General features: G+C 40.8%; 1 protein-coding gene across 4 annotated transcripts in view; it reads right to left on the bottom strand.

Annotated features, from left to right (window-relative positions):
* Positions 1-23,863, bottom strand: part of CACNB4 (calcium voltage-gated channel auxiliary subunit beta 4) — a 70,600-nt gene that overhangs the window by 8,252 nt on the left and 38,485 nt on the right. Inside the window, exons 4-14 of one of the 4 annotated variants that reach the window (XR_004549548.1) lie at positions 22,547-22,677; positions 20,125-20,201; positions 19,739-19,758; positions 19,551-19,631; positions 17,354-17,412; positions 13,167-13,276; positions 11,412-11,563; positions 9,215-9,310; positions 2,637-2,822; positions 1,653-1,718; positions 943-995 (exon numbers count right to left, since the gene is read on the bottom strand). Coding sequence is in view for 2 of the 4 variants with exons in the window: in XM_034061744.1 (XP_033917635.1) it covers positions 1,713-1,718; positions 2,637-2,822; positions 9,215-9,310; positions 11,412-11,563; positions 13,167-13,276; positions 17,354-17,412; positions 19,551-19,631; positions 19,739-19,758; positions 20,125-20,201; positions 22,547-22,677 (918 nt within the window). In the remaining 2 variants the exon portion in view is untranslated. Of the gene's footprint in view, positions 1-942; positions 996-1,117; positions 1,719-2,636; positions 2,823-9,214; positions 9,311-11,411; positions 11,564-13,166; positions 13,277-17,353; positions 17,413-19,550; positions 19,632-19,738; positions 19,759-20,124; positions 20,202-22,546; positions 22,678-23,863 lie in introns of those variants that run through there. The other 3 variants (XR_004549549.1, XM_034061744.1, XM_034061743.1) reach the window with 3 other exon arrangements.

Genomic DNA, 23,863 nt, shown 5'->3' with positions numbered 1-23,863 from the left:
ACTATAGGATTTAACTCCATTTCCTGAAATTAGACTGAACTGTGTAGAGCTTTAGAGCTAACCAGGGATTAGATACAAAGGCACATGACGGGTCCATAAAAGTTAGCAATGACAAAATTTACTCTTCCTATTGAGGACTGCCACACACAGAGTTCAACATGGTCATCCTTCCCTTTTAAGTAAGGTCATAACCAAGGAGGACAAAATGACCATCAGCTTTGGTAGGTGTACCAGACAGTGTGATGGGACACAGCTGGAGCACACTGTCACCTACACCTTCTCTTTAAGTCAGACTCTTCTGTACCTATGCCATTTAACTTCACCCTGATAAGTTTAACACCCAGAGAGTTAAGTTAAATCAGAAGTTTTAATTCTTAGTAAACTACATTCCAAGCCATAATGAGTAAAACAGGGATAACTCCCAAGTCCTGATTAGGTGATGTAAGTACAGACTGTCCCAGGAAATCTGGATCGCTCTCAGGTGTGACTGTTACGCAAGGCTCTGGGCTTTTGGTATTCAGTTCCCCCAGCTATCAGACAAGAAGGAGTCACAAGGTCATGAGAGGTATAAATTCTTAATGTATCATAAGCACCCAAGCTAATTTAATTCCTAGGATTCACATGAGTGCTTTTTAATTACCACACCACATTGTTACAGCTAAAACTGATGCAAATCCTTCCAAAGGCTTGAATTAGTATAAAGCATCTTTGTGGATAATCCCTCCAGATGCTGGAAGTCTTTACTATAAGATAACCATGTGAAACATCAGCACTCTTTAAATGGCGTGAGCACCTGAGTGGCACTGAAAGCCAGATCCTGCAGTCTCTAGTTGGGCATCATTCACTCAGGGAGAAATTTACCCCTCTGCAGAGAACTAGCACCATTCAAGTCCCACCTAAGCCTTCACGATTAGGGTGAAGTGGGGATTATGTGATGCATACCTTCAGCCAGCCCACTGCACAGGGGTGATTTTCATCTTCAGTGTGAGTTTTCCCTAAGTAAATGGAGCAACATTTCACAGTTACTGCTGGTGTCCATTGATCAGAGAGAAATAAATGCCTGAAAAAAATTCTGTGGATACACCCAGTTTTCAGAATGAAACTGAAGAAGTGGAAGTTCTGCAGATGGCATTTTATTGTCATGAAGGGATGGAAAAACTGAAATTTTAAGGCAAGTGAAAATGGAAACAACAGTTTACATGTGCACATCATTAGTAACAGAACAGTGCTTGTGCATTCAGCCAGTGAGGAAACAGTGACTTACTGATCCTAATAAAATCAAGCACAGCATTAGAAGTGTGAGTATCAAGTAACATGCACCTCCAGTGAAGTGCAATTCACTCACAGGAAAAACAGCTTTATGTTAATTGAAAACACTGACCAAGGCATCAATTCCTTCAAAATTGTTACCTGCTTCCAGACACACTACAAGCAGAACAAAGGTTAAATTTCTCAGGTGAATTATTCATTACATGTAATTCACTCAGCTCTACTGTTGACATGTTAAAAAACGCACACTCCTAGAAAGTCACACACACACAGAACTCCTGAAATATTCAGAATTAAAAGTTTGCTGCAAGCCTAATGTTCTCAAGCATTCATAACTATTAATCAAAAACATTTTCTGTTTTCAAACTTAGTAAAGCACGTACTTCTCATTAAGGACTATTTACATGCCACGTTTGAAGTTTCAAAGTTCAGCCGTTTTTGAGCTATCCCTGTGGAAAAAAATGGTCAGAATTTTTTTCAACAGGTAAAAAAATGTTATTTTATTCATACTCAAAAAGGTGAAGACATTTTGCTGATACAAGAGACAAGTATGGAAATTTTTCACCCCAAAGTGAATGTTTTGTGAAGTTATGAGAACAGACATAAACAGGATCATCACACACTGTTCTGCAGTCTTACCTACAGCTCAACTGCACTAACATACTACACATGCTTATTATCAACCAGAGAGGGTCACATTTGCAATGACTTTTTTCCAGATTAAAAAACGGGTCAATTTCTAATATGGCTACAGTGCCACTTGATACGAGTGTCATTTAATCTTCCTCAAGAACTCACTCCTTGCCAGAAAATTTATGAACATTTTATTCCCCATTAAAGAGCATTCGCAGTGTTTCAGCACTTGGCTGATTTCACTGCTGCTTCACCAGCTACAGGCGCTAGCTTGACTTCTTACTGCTGGTGGCCAAACAGTGAATAATCATAAAATCACAGAATAGCTTGGGTTGGAAGGGACATTAAAGCTCATCTGGTTCCAACCCCACAGCCATGGGCAGGAACACCTTCCACTAGACCAGGTTGCTCCAAGCACTATCCAAGCCTTGAACACTGCCAAGGATGGGGCAGCCAAAGCTTCTCTGGGCAACCTGTGCCAGTGCCTCACCACCCTCACAGGGAAGAGCTTCTTCCTTAGATCTAATCTAAATCTCCCCTCTTTTTAAAAATTTTTAACTTTTAAAGCTTAAAGCCATTCCCCTTCATCCTATCCCTATGTGCCCTAGATAATAACAATTGATGAAGAAAATATAAGTTATGATATATAAAACACATTATGCTATTTCCCCATTAATTAAAAAAATCCCCATCTAATCTGCACTGGAGTTTGGAGCTGAAATGTATTTACATACCTGTAATCCAGAGATTGCAGCAGGATATGGTGAAAGTGCAGTAGATCCTAAATTTCGCCCAAGGAGAGGAGTCATGGGTGTGCTACTGGTGGTGTGAGTAGCACGCCAATACGCCTCAAGATATTCTGCCAAGTGTTCACAAGCATCTTCAAGCTGATTTTCATCCAAAATTACATCAAACATTTCCTGATCACAACAACAAAGTTTGGTTCATTATGACATCACAGACACACAAGTTAAACAATTCTCATTATGATAATCCTTTAGAATTTAATAAATAAGAATCAGAGCATGGGATTGCAAAGGAAAATCATACAAGTAGGTTTCTGAACAGAAATCACTGTATCCATTCAGCAAGATTCACTACATCTTGTGTGAGCCCCACCACACTCAAAAGGCATGACTCCTTTACTGAATCCATTTTGCTCCAAGGTAGGACCTGAAGCTCAATGTCAGAGTAACATAGAGGTGCTCTGCACTGGTTTTGGACAGAGGACTCACACATACTTCTCTCATCCTCATTGTGAACACATTTCCAGAGTGATGGTGCTAAACCCATTTCCACTTCAGTGAACAGTGCTTGCAATTCTCTTAGCAGCAGAGGCAGTACTGCCGCATCAGAGGCTCCTGTAGGACATCCAGCTGTTCAGACACTTAGAGAGACTCCTTCAACTACCTCAAATTCTGCCTGTCTGGAGAGCCTTACCTATCTGACCTCAAATCTGCACGACCATGCAGGTATGATCTTTCCCCTACTAATCTCTTTACCAGGGGATAGCCCCTGACCATTAGTGCAAGTACCGGTCCCTGCCTCAGACCAGCTCACCATGCAACCCACAGCTCTTTACTAGTGAACGTAGAAGGCATTAAAAGCCACATGGCTTCTGAGCCACCCAAGAAGTCAAATGGCCACTGTTTTTAGATTAGCAGCATGACAAATGCTGGTAACAAAGAGCAGATACTAATCCATCATAAACTGAGTTCCTCAAGAGAAATGTTACCAGCATATTTTCAGCAGTGAAATCTCGTACCTCATCTTTAATCTTAACTCACACCTTACTGGAAAAAAATATTGTGAAAATAGCACAGGAAATGAAAAACAAGCGCAGGTGCTGCAGGTGTTAAAGAGTAACTGATACAAACCACAGACTGCTCTTCCTCTACATGTTTATTGATCTATCCAATGCACGTAGAGCTGACACCTCTAGAATAAGATGTAAAACTGCATGATGAATTTGTCATGTATCTTGATCACACATCTACCTTCTGCCCAAAAGTCTGGCTCAGAAGCTGCTAAGGTGATTTTATTTCTTTTTAAATATATTGTCTCCTATCAGCACAGTAGAGAAACATTCTCTCCTCTGCCAGCAAGTGTGGAGCCTTCTAATAGAACACTCCTAACACTATATCCTTCGGTCTAATTCAGTGTTTATTGATGCGTTTTTGTTCTTCTCTATCTATACCCTTTACACCCTCCTTCACTATATAAACACATGCTGATACATTATGTATCCCATTACATACCTCACATCATCATTTCTGGAAGAAGTTAGTAATTCAAACACAGGAAATAAATGGATGGAAATAAAAGAATGTGGTTTGCTTACATATACTTTGCTTTGGAAAATACCGAAATTAAAATGTTCCACTTGGAATGTAATGGGTGCTTTCTTCAAGAAAGAAAGGAATATTGTAATTTCCTGGTCTGAGACAAGTAAGCAGTTTTCCTGCTCTGCTCATTCTCAGCATAGCTGCCCCACTGATCTGAAGGCCACTCTGGCTGGCTCTACAAAACTCAGCTCAGCAAGGGAGTTGCAATGGAGCTTTAGCAGCAAGCAGGTCAATGAATACTCCAACCAACCTTCTCCTGCTAAACTAGGGGAACTGTTTCTCAAGTTTCTTTTTAACTTGTATCAGCTGATCCAGGAAGCTCACAAAATGCTGCACTGGCATAACTACACATGCTGCAAGGTGTAAGCGAGACAAAAGAGATCAGCGATGGGAACACCAATACAGCTGCCCACAACTTCCTTTCTCAATTTCTAAGACAAGCACAGCTCATACTCTAGCTGACATACCTAAACCAGCCAGTTGTGTGATCGTATGTAGCTTCATGATATTTTGACAGTGAACTCAATTAAAGTGCATTTAGGGAAGAAGAACTTTTAACAGTTGCAGTAGTACTGTCACCTTTTTAACAGTTGACTGTAAAATAAGGCTAGGACTGATAATGGTGAGCCTCTCTGGCTGTCACTTGAAGTTCACCTGGAGAAGCTGCAAAACTGGCAGGATCCTGATTCCAGATCGCTACAGTAAAATGAATTACAGAGAAAGCACCTGGTTTTTTTTTGTTTGTTTGTTTGTTTTCTGGCATTTAACAGTTGTGCTCACAGCTAAACTGTGTTTGTTCTTTGTATTTGGGAGCAAAGAATCTTTTAAGGAGATGCTTACTTCTAAGGGTTGTGCAGTAAAGCAATTTCTTCCTGATTCTCTTTAAAATGCATTTTATTCACCACAGTATGCTCTCTACAACAAGCCTAAGACAGTTATCATATGAGTATTTCCATATACCACTATTTGTGAAATTATATACATGAAAGCAGTGGTCTTTCTGGAAGAGAAGATAAAATAGTTGTCACTGTCCTGCTATTTCTGCTATTTTTGGTTTACTGTATAACCACAGTGAAATACCCTAGGTGCATCATCCCATGTTAGCAATGCAAAATAAAATAGCCAAGACTACAGAAGCATCCTCCTCACCCACAGGAAAGCTTGGGAGAGTGAGGGGAAGAGGGACTAAGCCTCAGGTACAGCCCAGAGTCAGTACAGGTATGGGCAATCCCAGATAGCATTTGAGATCAGGCATGTGAGCTCAGGCCCTGGGGGAACAGATGCCCCAGCCAGAAGTGTACGGATGGAGGTGTACCAGAGAAAGAGGAATTTGAACTTGTAGACATATTTTGTGTACTGCTATTTTTAATTATACAGATGCATTTTAGTTCTGCTAGAGTATAATTTCTAGTATTTCTGAGGTTATATCAAATAGAGCACAGGGATATGTATTCTCTCTTCACACTGGCATGATTCTAAAAGTTAAAAAATAATCATAATGAACTGTATACAACTAATGTACTTAAATCTCTATGGTTAGCACAGCTCACATTTCTTTGAGCCATAAATACTATTCTTGATAACGGAGTCATGCAGCAGTAGGCACAATTAGCACTGGCTTGAGCAGCATCAGTGAAAGATTAGCAAGGAATTAATAATGAAAGCAGTTCCTGAACTTAAACATGCCAAAAAAGACAGCTATTTTTAACATGTCTAGACACTCAGCACCATCTGATTACTTAAGGCTGGCTCTCTACAAATGAAAGAAAAGTGAGGGTTTTACGGTTTTCAAGTATCTTCACTTAAAACAAATACTCTTCTTGCAGGAATTTGAGCTGCAGGACAGATTAAGCAGGTCACAGTGCAGAAGGCAGCAGAATCTTTGGTCTCAGCAGTATACTTTTACTTAATTAAGTCATGGATCAACTTTGTCCTTTAAATTAAACTTAACCAAGATTGTCATCTCCCTTCACGTGCTCTAAGGCAGCAGTAATTTTCTTGAATCAAACAGTGCACAACTGATCAGATGGTTTCTCCATAAGGTTATGCAAGTCAGAGTGGGAGGCAGCCTCTAAGCAAGTATGGTTGCATGTCTGAAATACAGATACTCTGAAATGTTGAGGTATTTTCATACCCAGTGGGGTCTCACTTTGTTGTCTCAGGCAACAAAATACAATCATTAGACTGGGTGTCAAGGCAGAGTTTACTGGATCCTGGGGACGGACAATCTAAGTGCTGTAATGCAATGAACAAGCTACAACATGCATCCTGCTGCTGCATGTGGTTTATTTCCATCAGTACAGCTATTTGCCTCATTTCAACTGATGTGAACAAGCCTAAGTGGAATTAGGGGAGATCACTACAAAGAAGACTGTGAAACATGCACAGGTTTCTCTGTGCAGATGGAAAAATACGTACACCTTTCAAATGTGAAGAATGTGCAGTGCGTTGTTCTGTGTGTAAGCCCGGTGAAAGCTTGGTGTAAATACCACAAGCTATATTCAGACAGGTGTAACTCCATTTAACTTGGCTTACACCCATTAGGAGTTAGGAAGGTATATGCTTTTCCAGAAAATATTCTGTAGAGTTTCGTTAAGGGGACCTGAATGGTTCACAGGAATTCTCAGTCATCATTTTTAGAGAGAACCATTCAGTAGAAGATTACACATAAGAAACATAATACAGCTGAGCTCTCCAGAAGAACTTGAGATGGCTCAAACATCTTTCTGTGCTGCTCAAAGTGGAAAACAAGGATGAAAGAGAGAGCAAAGCAATCTACAGTTACTGTAACCAGAAGCTTACAGGTCAATACAGTAACATGACCAGCTGGATGTATACACAGATGCCATCTACCACTTTGGACAGCTGGACATCTGCAAGTGCTGCTGATGGAGCGAGGGGACATCAAGTGTGGCTACAAAGCCTGCACCCACAAGGGAAACTGCAAGCTGTGTGGGGCAGAGTGGGCACTGCAGGAACTGAAGAAAGCAAAGTATGCCCCCCCATATCTACACCATCAACAGCACTTTCCTGGATTATTTAAATTTGTGCTCTGTATCAGGCATCGGAGGAGTATGAATCAGATTTCTCATTCTAGACGTGTCCTTAAACCATTCCACTTTTAAAGAAGACAGAAATGTCAGTCAGGCTTGACTGACATTTCTGTCCTTACTTTTCTCTGCTTTCTAAGACCTCAGTGTGAATCTAGCCTGAACATACACCAAAACACTACAAAACCCTGCAAAAATTCAGAATTTTCACAGATCCACATTAATTATTCTTCATTTTGTATGTGTCAAACTACTGAGCGAACATAACCTGAACTCACCAGCAGTGCCAGTCAGCTTGAAATGACAATTTTCAGAAGGCAAATCAGCACATGTGGAATTACCCCACTCTCTTGCTAATCCAAGGCAAAATCATTGGGCATACCTGAGGCCACAAAGGCTGTTCCAGACAGGCAAAGGCAGGCACACAGCTGCAGCAGAAACTGGCAGTCCTCATACACTAGCTAGAAATTAGGCAAGTCTGTCTGATGGCAAAAGCTACCTTAAAAAGCCAACCAATGGGCAAGAGAAGAGAGAAAGAGAAAGCTCTCTCCAGGTCTCCATTTCTGCTGGATGGAGTACCACCAGTCCCAGCAACAGCAGCTCTGGAACATCTGAGGTGCATGAGAGCACTGACCTGAAGGAGATGTGGCCCAGCATCAATTCCAAACAACAGAACATCTATTGCTATAATTTAGGAGTGCTCAGAAATACCTGATTTATTTTCTTATGGCCACGGGGGACAAGAGAGAAAGAGGCTGTGAAGTCTGGCATCTTAAAAAGTATAAAAAACCAAGTTTCATGGAAAGAAATCCTTGTGGATCATTGCTCCAGAACAGAAGCTTCATGAACTTTGTTACTTGCATCTGAATTAAGAATAAAAGCCATCTGAAATGAAGGCAGTTGCTTTAACATCTGTGTAACACAACAATAGGTCTTCTAGAAGCATTATCTGGGCATTAGGGTTTGGCATTCATTCTGTTTATCTCAACGCTCAGATTTGTTCCTAGACTGTTCCAAGACATTTCTTTTGTCAGCACTTTGCCTACTTTAAGTCAGAGAGAATGATCGTGGAAACCTTTCCAGTGTCTATGCTGAATTTCTCTGAATTAATCTGATTCCTACTCAGTTCTTTGGAATGAGAAAGTTGGGCAATCACCAAGTCATGATGATGATCATTCCCAGACTGGACTGATCATTCCCTGGTATGAACAGTCATCTCTGTGCTGCCAGACCAATGTTACACACAGCTGTTAATGCTGCAAGAACAAGTCCACATCAAGTTTGCTTCCACTGAGTGGCTTTCTCTGTTACAGAAACCAGGTGTGGTTTTCAAAAATAAAAGCAAGTTTGAGCTGTCCTGTCCAAACACTTGTACAGGTTTTCCCCACAGCACTGCCTGCCTAACCAGCTATCTAGCAGGACCTCTGGTCTTTAAGCAGCAGGTCATTCAGTGTGAGTAATAGGTATCTTTGATAAAATGGTTGGTGAGCAGTGGCTCCGACAGGTACCTGTATGGTGTGTCTGGACTCACTATACAGCTGATGGAAAGTCCTCTGCAGCCTCCTCCCAGGCCAGAAGTCGGAGACTTTGCCCCTTTGGGAACCTCAAGATATCACTGCTCTACAAATGATGTCATTTCTTCACGTGCTAGCAGATCAGTTTTCTACACATCATTTTTGACCTGTGACCTTGCCAAAGATCATCATAAACCCAGCACAGGAGATAATAAGGATGAAAGTATCACACAACTTGTTTCTTAGCAATAAAGTCTGATCAACAATTGCAAATGCAGGGCTGACTGAATCACCATAAAGTGAAGTGATAACATATGAGCTTGGCTATAATCAACAACCAACATAGCAGAAATTGTTAAAACTCCACGTATCACAAGTTCTTTAGCCTTTCTTCTGTACTTACTGGTGGGCATTGTGCAAGTTTATCGGCTGCCACCAACTGAACATTCAAGTGTTTACTTTGTGACTTTCCTCTAGATTTAATCAGCCGCTGCAAGACCTGACAGAGGAAAAGAGGGAAAAGTGAGTTTAAGAATCACGTATCTCCATAGAGCTCAGCCTGCCATCCCATTGGAGCGTTTCCAAGTTTAGAAGCTCTCTTTCCTGGTCAACAAAATTGGTAAAATTTTGTCCTTGAATAGAAGCACAAACCTTGGTGATAACCTCCCTGAAAGCTGTGTACATTTCACTCTGCATCACACTTGATCCCTCGCAAATATGTCAAGTGCAGTGTAAATGGTAATTTTGCTTTCTTCTACTTGAATAGGTTATTTTTGACAAATGTACTCTTCTAGAGGACCATGAAAATCATATGCATACAGAATCATACTGGATTGTTGCAGCATATGACATTGTGTAGCAATAATGCTGTTACTTAATCTATTCTGAGGTGTATTTTGGGTACAGAGGTATTTTACACACACAGTTTATATTACTCTTCTTTTTTCCTTCCACTGTGTTCATTACCAGAATCTGAGGGGTGGAAAACTTAAGAATCCTAAATCATTTCTCTGTAAAGTTTCAAAGAAACTTACAGGATCACAGAACAGGTTTTTAAGTCGGAAGGACCTCTAGAGGTCTGTGTGCCAACCCCTCACTCAAAGCAAGGCCAGGATCAGATTGCTCGGGTCTTCATCCCGCTGAGTTCTGAACACTTCCAAGGAGACCTCACCACCTCTCTGAGCCAGAACTAATTCATCTTTGCTTGTACAGCTCAACATACGGCTGATTCTCTGCTGCAAGGGGATGCTGCTCACTTCTGTCCAAACTGTTACCCACCAAGCTGTCCCAGGGTCCCTGGCTGCAGAGCTGCCCCCCAGCCAGCCAGCCCCAACCTGGCCCAAAGTAGGAGGCTACTCTAGCCCAGGCAAAGGAATTGGTATTTGCCTGTGCTGAACTTCAGGAGGTGCCTGACAGATTGTTTCTCCAGCCTGCCAAGGTCCCTGTAGACGACAGCCCTGCTGTCTGGCACATTAACCTGCCTCAGAATAGGTACTGTCAACAGCCTTGGTCATTAACAAGGTCATTAACAACAATGTTGAACTGTACTGGCCCCAGTACAGATTCCTGAGTGACACCACTGGCAACCAGCTGGACTTTGTACCTCTGACCAGCATGCTGAACCCAACAGGCTCTTGGTGGAATCCAAGACAGTCTTTGATGGGCTCCTGCTGAACAGACCCCTGAATAAGCCATTTCTAGTGCCTAGGTCTGCAGTTCTGTTAATTGTATTGCTCACTTCTCTCAGGATCTTAAATTCCACCATCTCATGCTTTCTGCAGCCAAGTTTGTCCTAGACCTCACAACCCTGTCCAGTTCTTCCTTTTTCCACCCAGAAGCAGGTCCAGCAGAACCTCCCCATCTCTTGCTGGTTATCTGCACCAAGAACCATGTGCAAACATGGCTCTCCAGAGTGCCACAGTGGTCATTCCAGCAGGTGTTGGGCACATCCCACCACTGCTGTGCTATTCCATGGGATCCAGAGTCTCTGTCATGACTCTAGGCCCCCTAGGGTCCATGCTGTGCTCCTGAGCAACAGTCCCATTAGCACTGTATGGCAAGGGCTGGCCCAGTGGCCAATCACTGGTCCAGACCCAGCTGTGGATTGTGTATCAACATGCCCTGGTGGAAGCCACAGACAAAAGCAAACCGGCTTTGTCTGTGATCAACAGACAATCATCATTAACTGCCTGAGGAGTGGGCAAAGGGCCAAGTGCCTTCTCAGAAGCTCAGCTTAAGGGTAGGGCTTGTGGAGAGACAACCCAGAACTACAGCTGTGTTGGGGAAAGGGGGCTGCAAAGGGACTGCCAAGGGGAACTGAGAGTTACAGGAAGAATTTGCTCATCATGAGTATTTTTTGTCTACTTAACTGCTGGGTTCCTCGTCTAAGGCTCAGCCTAAGACTTCATTAATGTTTAGGGCAGAAACAAGAAATTGCATCAGATGCTCACTTGTCAAGCCCTCAATCTAAAAAAAAATAATCTTTTTTTTCTCTTCATCTCATTCTTCATTTCTTCAGGTGCAGATATCACACTGCTCCCTTCCACACTGCCCTCCAGGTCCCACTCAAACGCACATTTTTTACGGATGAGATACATTACCTTTGGAGAAGACACCTTAACATGGACAATAATTGGTGCTAAAGATGTCTTGATAAGTTGTGCAGGGTGATTGATAGTGTCTGCATCTAGGACAACCAGTTGTAAGGATCTTGCCAGCTCAAAGATTCTTTCAATTTCACTCTGTACTTCAGCTAGCAAAGGAAAACAAAACAGGTTAAAGCCATTCAACCCCAGCATTGCTTAAGACAAAAATATCACCACCCATTTATTTTCACGGACTGTATGCATTCATTATGTGAACTCCATATGTGACTTAATGTAATTGCCAAAAACCAGCCTATTACACGAGGCAATTTTTTAAATAAATATCACCTTCGAGACAATTCTGTACAGATAATGTCTGTACTATGTTCCTTTATAATATCAGTGTATTTAAACACTGTATACAATTAAATATGTTTCTATTAACACTAAATAGACATAAATGCATTTTCCAAATCTGCTAAATAGTTGGGGTTTTTTTTAGAGAGAAAGCAATGCTTTAACAAATGGATATTTTTTTTTGTTCTTAGATTTCAATTCTGATTTAACTTAAATAAGAGTCTGTATGAAAAGCAGAACTGTGACTTCCTAATTCTATAATGACAAAAAAAAAGCTTATGTTAAATAATCAGCAGAGCATTATTTAAAAAGACAGTAATGGCAATGGTCATAACAAAGCACATTTGTCTGTAGAAAAAGAGAAATTTATTTCCATGTAAATTGTATTTCTGTTATTCACTATTCTGACCCTTCTTAATCATTCATGTGCACAGGACAAATTTTAAATAGATAAACTCAGCACAAATTGAAGCCTGTAAATTTTACCACCAAAGCACAGAAGATCTGTGTGCCAGCAACTCACATGCATTTAATCTGCCTGAGAGCTGTTCCACAGAGCAACGTGTGTCCACAGGCACAAAATGATGCAGTACTTATCTTTGCAGAACTTAATTTTGGGGTGCTACTCCCGTACTAGAAGGCCAGCTAGAAGAGAAGTGTTCTATGACCTACACCTCTAGATCAAACAGTTACTCGGGATGTCAGAGAACTGGGTTTAAGAGCCTTTTCTTCCTGAGAAGGCTGAAAACCAACTCCTCCTAGGATGGTGCCCCAGAAACCAGTTTACTGGCTGTTGTGGTTTAAGCCATGACACTGGCACACATAATGCTACACACAGATTTCCACCCTTGTGAAAGAAATAAAGATTCACCAGGCCACTGCAACCCAGCAGTCATGACACTGTGAGGAGAGGGTGGGAAGACCCAAAGTCTCATGGCCAAACAGCAAAAATAGGCTGAAGCTGTTCAACGTCAAATACAAAACAAATCCCAGGGTCACGAGCACCATGTTTCCTTGTCTGGACAAAGTGAAAGCTATTTGACACCTTGTGACATGGAATTGAAGCACATAGCTGAGAAGAGGGAGCTGTGGGGCCAGCTCACCTTGGAAGGAAAGAGCAAACCATACTACAGGCCCCTAACTCATCTTTTACAAACAGCACCTATATAACAGTGCTTGCTCTAGCCCAGGTAATTGCTTAACATGTGGCTAACACAGTACCCTGTGCTCTGTTCCCCCTGCTCAGTTAGGAAAAATGTCTCCCATTTGGGTACGTGAAATTGAGAATTGTACACTAGAATGTTGTAGATACATTTCAAATTGCAGAACTGATGACATCCTGAATGCTGAAATCCTGCCACTGTCCTCCAATATGCAACCCTGTTCATAATTACCTATGTGTCAGTGTCTTACCTAAACTGGACCTTGTATTTGACCGCTCGATTATTGCCCTCTTGCTTGGATTATTTAGAACAGACCTCTTAGCAAGAGAAATGTCAGCTGTCACTCTAGTTATTGATATCCTGTGAGTAAGAACACACGACAGAACAAAAACACAGTAGTCAAATTTCCAGTGCACTGTGCATGACTTACAGCTACTTTCCATTCCAAAGTGCAAATACAATAAAATACCATCCAGACATGTTTTGTAGGCGAGTTATGTCATCATTAAAGAACAATTAAAGATACATGATTTCCTAACACTACTGTAGACTCTGGCATATAGTTTCTGCTATTCTTACTTAACACATGAATTAACTTCTTCCCAACTAAGTAATCTCTTACATGATTTTATACAGTAACATAAACACTACAAGTTAAGTGATTCTTCAGGCATACAAAACAACAGAATCATAATAGTAACAGCCCTTCTCTTCCCAGATAGTTAAACCATTGATTAATTCTGATATTGCTGGGATGTAAGGAAGGGCCACATCTGGACCATAGCGGAGTGCCTCTGAGTCACTGAACAGAGCTCCTTGCTTTGGGACATTGGTCCTCCAACAACAGGCACCCTCCTTTTCCAGACAGGGAGCTCTGCTGATTAGCTAAATGCTTGGCTCCTGGTCGAACAGGAGAAAAGTAAGTTGAGCCACAGATCTCTGTACTGCTGGAACCTGCTCTTTAGTTTAAGGAAGGTGATTTTTTTACTTGATCTGTCAGTGAGCTGTCAAGAGACAAAGGGTTATAAAATAAAACCACACAATCACTTCAAGTAACATTCATTTAGGACGACTGTGATGAGCCAAGGAGCCATGAATAATGAAAAGAAAGCAATCTGGAAATGACTAGCAGCTATTCCACAGGATGTAATTTCACTCAGAGCTGCATAAATCTTATCAGATGTAGGGTTAAAAAGAAGTGCAAGTATTTTCCTATATAATGCATAAATAAATTCACTGCCAGAAAATGCAGTAGAGACCAGAAATATAAATGAATTCTAAAAAGAAATGAGAGAAATCAATGGATCATGGGTCTAGAAGTCACCACAACAAAGTGACAATAAAACAAGGTGGTCCAGATGCCATCTCTGGCTCAGGGAGTTCTTAGATCTCTGACTGCTGGAATCAGAGACATGTAACAGATTAATGACTGAAAATGCTCACCTACTGTGCCAGATATAGGAAGCATTTCATTCTTCCTGAGTAAGAAGTAATTCTAAGTATCACTGTTGCTGAAAGATGTTAAGGGAAAAAAAAAGTGCCTTTGCTATGTTTTGTATAGTCAGGCTGCTCTATGCAGCAGTGATTAAATACAATTCATTTAGAAAATGATACTGTTAGAACCTCTGCAGCAGCATTCCCTGAAGGCCTCATGTCAGACAGGGTTTAGCAGATTCCTTCCAGCAGGCTTGCACAGCACAGCCCTCAGGTCCTTTCTTTAGTTCACTGGCTAGAAGAGGATGTTGCAGTTACAAAAGAAGAAGCTGACAGAAAGCAAGTGTATTAAGATGTGGGAAAGGAGTCCTGGTAGTCCATGTCTTACTGGAGTCTTTTGAAAAGCTCATCCTCGGACCGTTAATTCCTTTCTTGGTAACGTGGACCTGTCACAAAATTGTAGAAGAGATGGAAATAAAGAAAAGTGTAGGGAAAAGAAAAACTGAAAAGCCATAAAAGTTGTCAGGAGGATGAAGCAGCAGCATTTTTCTGAAGTTACTCAGAGCTAAGCCACCGGTATCAGCTTGCTTGTGGCATTTTACTTTTTCAGTGATGAAATTTCATACTTCTACCTGATCTAGTTGCCAGTATTACTAATGGCAATAGGATTGCCAAAAAATACCTCTCTCCTGGCAGAATCTCTCCCTTTTACCACTTTGTGCAGACCAAGGGCATGGTGGGAGAAAAGACAGAAGAGCAAGGCATCACATCAGATCAGGCAGCCTAAATGGGTGCATCTAAGTGTGCTTTACATCTCCTCTGTATTTAGGCACTGCTGATGTTCATGGATCAGGCCCCTACTGAGTACATAAGATCTTACCACCATGTTCCAGTATTTAAAGAGTAGCTACAAAGAAGATGGAGACTTGTTTTCACAAGGAGTCACAAGGAAAATGTAAGGGCTAACGTGTACAAATTACTACCGGGGTGATTCTGGTTGGACACAAGAGGAAACAATCAGTCACGGGAATAATCTCCCCAGGGAAGTGGTAGACTCACCAACACTGGACACTTAAGATCCAGCTGGACAGGGTGCTGGTCATGCTTTGCCTAGAACGGTTGGACCAGATGATCCTTGAGGTCCCTTCCAACCTGGGATTCTATCATTCTGTGATTCATATAGGGTATAAAAATATACCTTATAAAGGATAGACTCATAGCAATCACATCGTGGCAACTGGAGATGACTTACCACTTCTAGTTGCCATGGTTTCCTACTGAAAACAATGACTCTCAATGACAGGCATATGTCAACAGCTGGAAGAGAACATAATGCTGTGGGGGTTTGTAGCTATACGTCCTGTGAACGGGCACCGGGGCTCACATGATGACCTGCAGTGGAACCACAGCAGTCACAATGCTTGGGAGTGGGGAGAGGGGGCATTGACAGGGTGCACAAACAGCTCAGAAAAGTGACAAATTTAAAGGCAGGCTGCCACATACAGTGCTTCATCTGTCAGGTTTTAAATCAATCACTACATTTGTAGGAACTGCTAATACCACTTGAGCTGGGCAACAGAAGTAGGGGAGAAGAGGTATTTTGCATGGAAGTTGACCATTAAACATTTCATCTAACCTGTTTGTGGGTTAGTTCAGCACTGCCACCTCCTCACAGCACCTCAAAGGTACCCTTGACCATAAAACCTACTCCACCTTTTCTAAACAATAGACACTATTCATTGTCTTAGTGCTGACGTTTCAGGTATTTTCAAAGCTGACTTACTGTTATGCACAGTATAAGCTCCTTTTCACAGCTAGAATATACTGAACAAACCAGGATGAAGGAAGGGGAGAGCATCCCAAAGATGCAGCAGACACCTATGATTACTGATGAGCTACAGTGGAAAGGAAGAGATGCCATGGACCAAGCCTATGTTCCAAGCAAATAAATCCAAATTATCCTTCTGACAGCTCATCTGTGTTCCAGCTGAACAAGATGAACCCTCCTTACAGCTTTTGAAGTTCTGACATACTTTTTGTCTGTATTTTAAGTTCCTGGCATTTCCTTCTTCAAACTGCCTTTTTAAGTGTTTTTGACTACCAAGAATATTTAAGACTTGATTTTTCTTAGGTGTTGGTCTGAAGCACTGCTCTGCACCTTGTTAAAATCTGCTGTTTCTGGTATTTATTTCACGGCTAGGGTGTGATTAGTTTTATTTAGGGAACATCCTGCTGTATAAGAGCCTGGAACTTCACAACAAGCGCTGGAATGAACCTAGCCCACATTCACACTTCAACAGCTGGCTGAGCTGGGTCCAGCAGCACACAGTTTTGCATCCAATGGTTAAGGAATTTTCACATCCCTGAAGGACTGTGAATAAAACTGTACTTCCACGTGCAATCACTCATGCTTTCTCACCTGTTCCATGGCATGAAAGGAACTGGACAGCTCTTTGAAAAATTAGAAAAAAGGCAATCCTCTCAGTTCAGTTTACCCAATGCAAAGGCAGCTCAGTGGCTTGGGAGCTCCAAGGAGAAGAGGGCCAGCAACAACCTAGGTGCCAGGCTCTGCCAAAAGGGCTCTACCATGGGTGCCACCATTCCCCAGCTCCCACCTGAATGAAGGCCACAGCCCACCTCCACATGTAACATTAAAAACCTGAGCCTAGTAATGCCATCTTTAGAGATATTTTGGCATTTCCCATGTTCCCCAGTCACCTTTCATCTCGATTTCTCCTGTAACTTCAGGCTGGTAAGATAATGAGGCAGAATTATGCTGTTAAACCTAAGAAATCCTACTACAGACACAGCATGCACTTCTAGTAATATATTAGTAGTGCTCCACTCCACAGCTGGCTGCATTTCAGTGTTGATACAGAGCCAGTAAATCAGATTTGAACATGCATCAATCTTTTTACATTGAAAATAATAATAAAAAAGAAAATATCTAAAAATTAGTAATGCATGGGGAGGAAAAAGCATGAAAAGGACAGTATGTCTCACCTCCCATCAAACCTGTGCTTCAGGAAGTCAAAGAGAGCTTTCTGCATCATGTCTGTCACCTTTGCAGAGGTGAGGAAGATTGAACAGGGAGGAATGACAGGGAGAAAAAGTCAAATGTAAGAAAAGAGGTAAGTAGAAGATTAGGATACTTGCAACAATCAATACCATTTATAGGCAGCAATCATTTATTTTTCATGCTCTCAGCAGCACGCTTTGTAATAAACACTTGCAAGCTTTCTGACTCATTCTCCAAAATACAGAACGGAGGACATGAGAGCTGTCACTCTTTCTGCTCTTGTCTTGACTTGCACTGAGGCATTAAGGCACACCTCACCACATTCTATAGCAATACCATATCCCAGCAGGTTTCAGAACATGTCAGAACCATATGGGACTATTTGGGTTGAACAGAACATTTGTTTTTCCCTACAGTAACGTTATTAGAATGGACTTAAAACTCCAGATACAAGATTTATCATGTTGGATGACTGTTGTAACAGAAGAGAAAAACTACTCTCAGAGAAGTGTGCAAGCAGAAAAAACGGATGCTCTCATTCCTGTATATGGTAAAGCAACCAAGAGGTGCTCAGCCCCAAGACCTGAGCCCCAGTAGGTGTCATCTACTTTTCTGAATGAGTTCCTTGTCCTTTTCAGGACAACTCAGGCTGACACCTATTACCTGCCAGTTCTAGACAGGAACTTAATCAAAGCCCCCAGGTCTTTGGCTGTTTAGTTCTCATAGGTTATCTTTCAAAACAGTTCCTTCAGAATTTACTCAGAAAAACAATAGTCAGAATTTTTTCAGAGAGATTGCAAAGTAACATCAATGAGTTTGTTATGTAGACCACTGTTTGTAACTGAAATTAATATCCTATGTTACCATTTACACATCTTTATATGTCCAAAATGTCACATTTAGTATTATTTTTGCAAGCAAAGGTAGGATGGTATATTTATACAGGCGTGTATTAACAAACAGCCTCTCTCCCCTTCAACCTTGAGAGTCCCTAGGCAAATTAACCTGTACTGCAGCACCTTGGAAGTCAATGGTTGAAATTCACTCCTGTCAAGAAACACCATCGTAAAATCAAAAGGTAGAGAGTAGAACACAAATTACCTGCTTTGCTAAACTACACTTCCAATCATTCTTACAACCAAAACTCAATGCAAGAACACAGCATTATGCTAATAATGGTACCATGTTGTAATCTTCCAAAAAGAATCATTCCAGTATGTTTAATAATATCCTGTAAAGTACTAACAACATTAATTAAGCTAAACGAAGCTATCTTTGATTTTATGTTCATGTTTGTTTAGTTCCCAATTCAGCAAAACACTTAACAGATGGTTAAGTTCACTGAAATGCCCTGCTAAAAGCCTATGCTCATTTAGCACGTGTTAAATGCTCATTTGAATCTGCACCAGCCTTGAAAAATGGGTGTCCTGTTTATCTGTGCGTGTTATACCCACTTCTATGCTGAAATAATTTAGAAGGGTTAAAGGTTTACTTATATGTATATGTCAGTATACTAATAATCTTAAAAGTCAAGAAAAGCTGGTAATAATAGTAATAATCTTTAGTTCCCAATTCAGTTTCAAGTGCTGGAGAACAAAACTGAATACACTGCAATGGTCCAGCCATTCATCTGCCACCACTGAATTTCAGGGAAGACTGATGCAAAGCTTCTATAAGTGAAAAAAGAACAACGATGAAGCTTCTTCAAAATTGTTGCTAATTAAGTTCAAAGCAAGTGTTAGGCTGACTAAAATTTGACACGTATACAGAAGTTTAGAGTTAATTTGACTACTCCATCTTCTTGTAGTGAAGACAAATTCTCCTTTTCTCACATGATTTATCAAAATATCTGTACTGAAAATAATGGATGTGCACTGTGCTTAAAGCAGTAAGACTGCAAAGAGAGCACCCTGTTCTTATGTTACCTACCCATTAGCTGAGGTATCAAAAGTAACAGACACTTGTCACAGCAAAAAATACTCAGCTGGTACCTCACCTAAATGGTGCAAAGTGCTGATTATGCTCTTGGTTCTTATACAACATTTTTGACAATTATTTAAGCTAAGATCGCTTTAAATTATATTTAAATTATCATATCAAAACAGTCACACTGAACCACAATACTGTATGTACAAAGGAAGATTAGAGATAAGAGCAATTTCAAGTACCTAGACTACATACCTCATAGCCTTTCAGTGATGGACCCACCAAAACAACAGGCCTCATTGATGGTACTACATCATATGGGGGAATATGCTCTGTCTAGAAGAAGAAAACAACCCTTCAGATCATTGCTCAAAGAAGACCCAATCCTGGGAATTATGTTTTAGAATTAAATAAAGTAAAATGGAAGTAAAAGTACTACTCACCACTTTCTGTTTCTGTTTTGCTAAAAGACCAAATGAGAACTTGGTTAAAAAAAACACACTGTGTATAACAACCAAAACACTTGCAAATAAAAATTCCTTTGTCAGGGCACTCTGGATTTCTCTCCGTGCACCTCCCTTTTGGTCAGCCCTCTTTAAACTGGACATTCATTTCATTCTGGGGCACCTGCCACTTCTCCTGAGATTTTTTCCCAGTCCCTTAGCAACTGCCGGATGTCTAGATATAGATGTCGTTCTCCACCTCCGCACACAAGCAATTTCTGTAAAATGCCTTAATAAGTCAGCAAAGGGGGGAAACCTGCATTTTTCATACATGGTTTTTAAAATAGAAGTATTAGTAAGAGTTTCCTTAAATAAATTTGTCTTACCCGTGGAAGTAGGTGTGGCTCGAAATGTGCCAGAAACCATTTCTCCAAGACTTGAAGAAGAATTTCCACTCGATTTCCTATGGTATCAAAAAGAGCTCCATTAACACTAAGTGGCCAGAGATGCAAATGCATGAGGTTTTAGGCACCAGCTATGAGAAACTGCCCAATAAGAAATCAGACAGTAAAGGAGTCTTCACACACATTCATGCTACAGAAAAAGCTTCCTCTGAAGTGAGAGGTGAAGAGCACCATGCAGGGACATGGGGAACCAGTGTCTGTAATTAAGTAGACCTCCATGTCTGGAAGAGCTGCTGTATACGGGCTACAAGGGGAGAGTGGGTTCCACTACAGACTGAAAAAAGCTTTTCTGTTATCTGCCCTTAGGCTGGGAAACACAGAAGCTCCAGTCATAGGCGTTTGCTAAACTCAGAGAACAGCCCAGCTCTGCATGAGAGCCTCCACCCAACACTTTGCTGCCTTGCTAGGTCTCCCTACCAGCAAACATGACACACCTCTTGAGAGGTTTGGGATCTTAACTGGCAGTTTAAATAGCTTTTGCTGTGTACCAATAGTGGTCCATTCATTGTACCTCCAAGAATCCAGCCCAGCAGTTCTGCCCGTGCTGTGCCAAGCCCTGCCCTCCTCTCCCTGCTTGATGCACCCAGCACAACTGCTTGTGCAGCAAACCCACAGCAGACTGGTGGGAAACTAGTCTGGGGAGGGAAAAGATGTTCAGGTGAACAAGCTTTGTAATTCAGCTCACTGCACACAAGCAGCTGAGGAGGACATGGAAGAAGGGAAGAAGAGCTCAGCACAGAAAGAAAAGGACTGTTTAAGCTGTCTGATTCCTGCAGGTGACAGTTTCATGGTACAATCCATGTCTTTATATACAGACCAGCAAGAAGATACTACTTCCCATCAGTATTTTGCCTTTGCTTTCTTGCCATATGCTCTCCAGAGCAGGGATTGTTTACTCCTGGACTTGACTAATTCTTTGTGAACATATACCAGACTCTAGAAAGTCTCTTTAATAAATGACTTTTCACTGCCTTACTCAGACAAAACTAGAGTTCTTAATCATGTAGAGCCTTAGTATCACAGCCAGTCACAGCTTTTAAAGAAATCTTAAGGTACGAAACCGTATGACTGTATCTAGCAAAGGTGCTCAAATTATTTTATCATTATACATTACTTCCAATTTTACCATACAAATCCAGGAGTGTTAGTGCAGGCTCCTTAAAATCTTAATAGATATCCTTTACAATATTTCTGCTCTCTTTCATACTTGATTTTATTCCTAATATTCTCCATAGGTGAGATTAGAGAAAATCTTTGCAAGAATTGGTGATGTGGTGGAGTCATGCCCTTTCACACAAGCAGAGAATTTTTCTAGTATGCTGTATCTGAGGCAATTATGCTAAATGCTACTAGTGTCCATCTCTGAATTAGATAATCCTCTTTCTGTACACTGAGATACACTAGCTTCCTCTGAAACTATTTCAAATTTATAAAAGCAATTTGGGAAAAGCACAGTTAATGATGTTCAGTCATTCTAAAAACATCTCCCTGGATGATTTATATTTCAGATGATTCCTGACCTTGATTAAGTATATTAGTGTGCAAATTCCCTGACAGTACTATACAGGCTAAATTTATGCTACTCTTACTGATACCTATTAGGTCCAGATGCAGCTGGCTCACATCTCTTTACAGTACTAAAGGTTGTGTTATTTGTATGAACATTTAAATTTGGTTTTCAATTAGTGGGAATAATACATTAGTAGTAATTTTTAAAAAATCTAAAAAAAGAAAAAAAAAAGGGTTTTCAACCAATAGAAGAGTGACTTGAGTGTCTTAACTGAGATTATGAGAAATCAGTTCTACTTCCTAGACCTGTGACCAAGCTTATACTTTTCCAGGGACTTGTAATCTCCAGCTCTAGCAGCATGGAGACACAGAATGGTGAAGCTGGAACATGAAGAATAAAGCAGTTCAAATGACAAAGCTCGTATTACAAAGTTCTAAAAGTCTGGTTTTGGCCAAAATGGAGAGGAAGACAAAACAGAAAGAAAAAAACCACAACCTTAAGAACACAACAGATGGGAAAAAAATATGGCAGCCTTTGAGCACCAACACTGACTTAAAGCCATGGGGATGTGAAACTCCAGCCCTTCAGAAATTTCTGTCGTTACCACTCATACTGTATTACTGATCTTTCCTAAAGTCGATACACACTTTTTTGTTGTTTCTCACTGTCAATATCTAACACGTCTATTCTCTGCAAATATGTATTTTCATTTGGAATCCCAAATCAAACATTCCTCCAAATTCACTGCAATAAAAACAAATCAAGTGACCTTTGAAAATACTGTCTAGTGTCAAAATGATTTTAAATTATTTTAAAAGGTTACAGCATTCTTACCCTCCATGGAAACGTCCTCTCTTCTGCTCCTGCTGAATGCGGATATTCTCCAGTCTAAGCGGGCTTGGAATAAAGCCAATCTCGCAGCCCTCTTTAACCAGCCTTCCTATCCACCAGTCATTATTATATTTCTGGAACATAGAAAGGTTACTGGCTTCAGTTCAAAATGCTCTACGTCTGAAACTCTGTTTTCCACAATCCTTAACTCTGTGCTGATCAATGAAACCAGACTCACACTGACACCTGAATGCTGGACGATATGTGTGAATCTGAGTTAAGTTAAAGGTATTTGGAAGGTTAATGTCTTCTTTGCAGCCAGACAGTGGAAAGCAGCGTTATCTGCAGCAGTGCTGGCTTATCTCTTAACTGCCGCAACACATCCTGTGTGCTGTGACTTTTCCTCTAATGTCACCCACTAAGGTGCTGAGTGTGATGATGATTTAATGAGAAACCAATTTCTGGTGAACAAAGGCCACCAAGCTATGTCACAGCAGCCATACAAACCAGTCAAAGTAACACCTTCAGATCACCATCAAAACAACAGTTAATGGTTCCTTGTAAAATGTACTGGTCTACAGCAAAGATACCATCACCACCACTGCCAGTTTTTCTCCTTCCTTTTCAGATATTTGTAGGGACGTTATTACCACGTTATCCCTTTGCAAAAACCTCATGTGGTGGAAAAGCTCTACAAACACCATCCTAGAAACCAAAATAAAGACAAACTTATCCAAGACAATATAGAAAACTTACCAGCTTCAGCAGTGAACCAAACCCACATCTGCTTAGGCTATGGTAGAGCTCTAACCAAAGTTGTGACACCTCTCTACAAATGAGGCTTTTATAGTGCCACTGCCTAAAAGCAGCTAAACTCTTTGAAGGCATACACTTTTAAATGTATGACAGCTGAAGAAAAATTCACCTTTATGAAGAAATTTAAATATATACCTGAGAGCATAAGATTTAATTTTATCATTAACCTTTAGTAACACATGTTTTTCCTCATTACTGGAAGTCTGCCCTAACTTTAATGATGGAAAGATGAAAAGTGGCATCATATTGGATATCGTAGTGGAAATAGATTTGTTGTAGCTGGCTGCCAGCAGAGCTTTTGAAGAAAAATATCTGAAAACCTTACATTCTGCTATGCTTCATTAGGCAGCTCAGTGTTCAAAAGAAACATTAGTTTTCACAACTGACTGTCAAGTCATCAAGACCAGCATGAGTGTACCAATTTGCTTGCATGCCTTGAGGAAAAAGTTATCACAGAAATCTCATCTTAAAAATGATCTTGGCTCCATATTCTCAAGCCCTACT

Source organism: Melopsittacus undulatus, chromosome 4 (genome assembly GCF_012275295.1).
Source record: "Melopsittacus undulatus isolate bMelUnd1 chromosome 4, bMelUnd1.mat.Z, whole genome shotgun sequence".
In the NCBI taxonomy this organism is placed as follows: domain Eukaryota; kingdom Metazoa; phylum Chordata; class Aves; order Psittaciformes; family Psittaculidae; genus Melopsittacus; species Melopsittacus undulatus.
The sequence above is the reverse complement of the archived record's forward strand: the minus strand, read 5'-3'. Positions and strand labels throughout refer to the sequence as shown.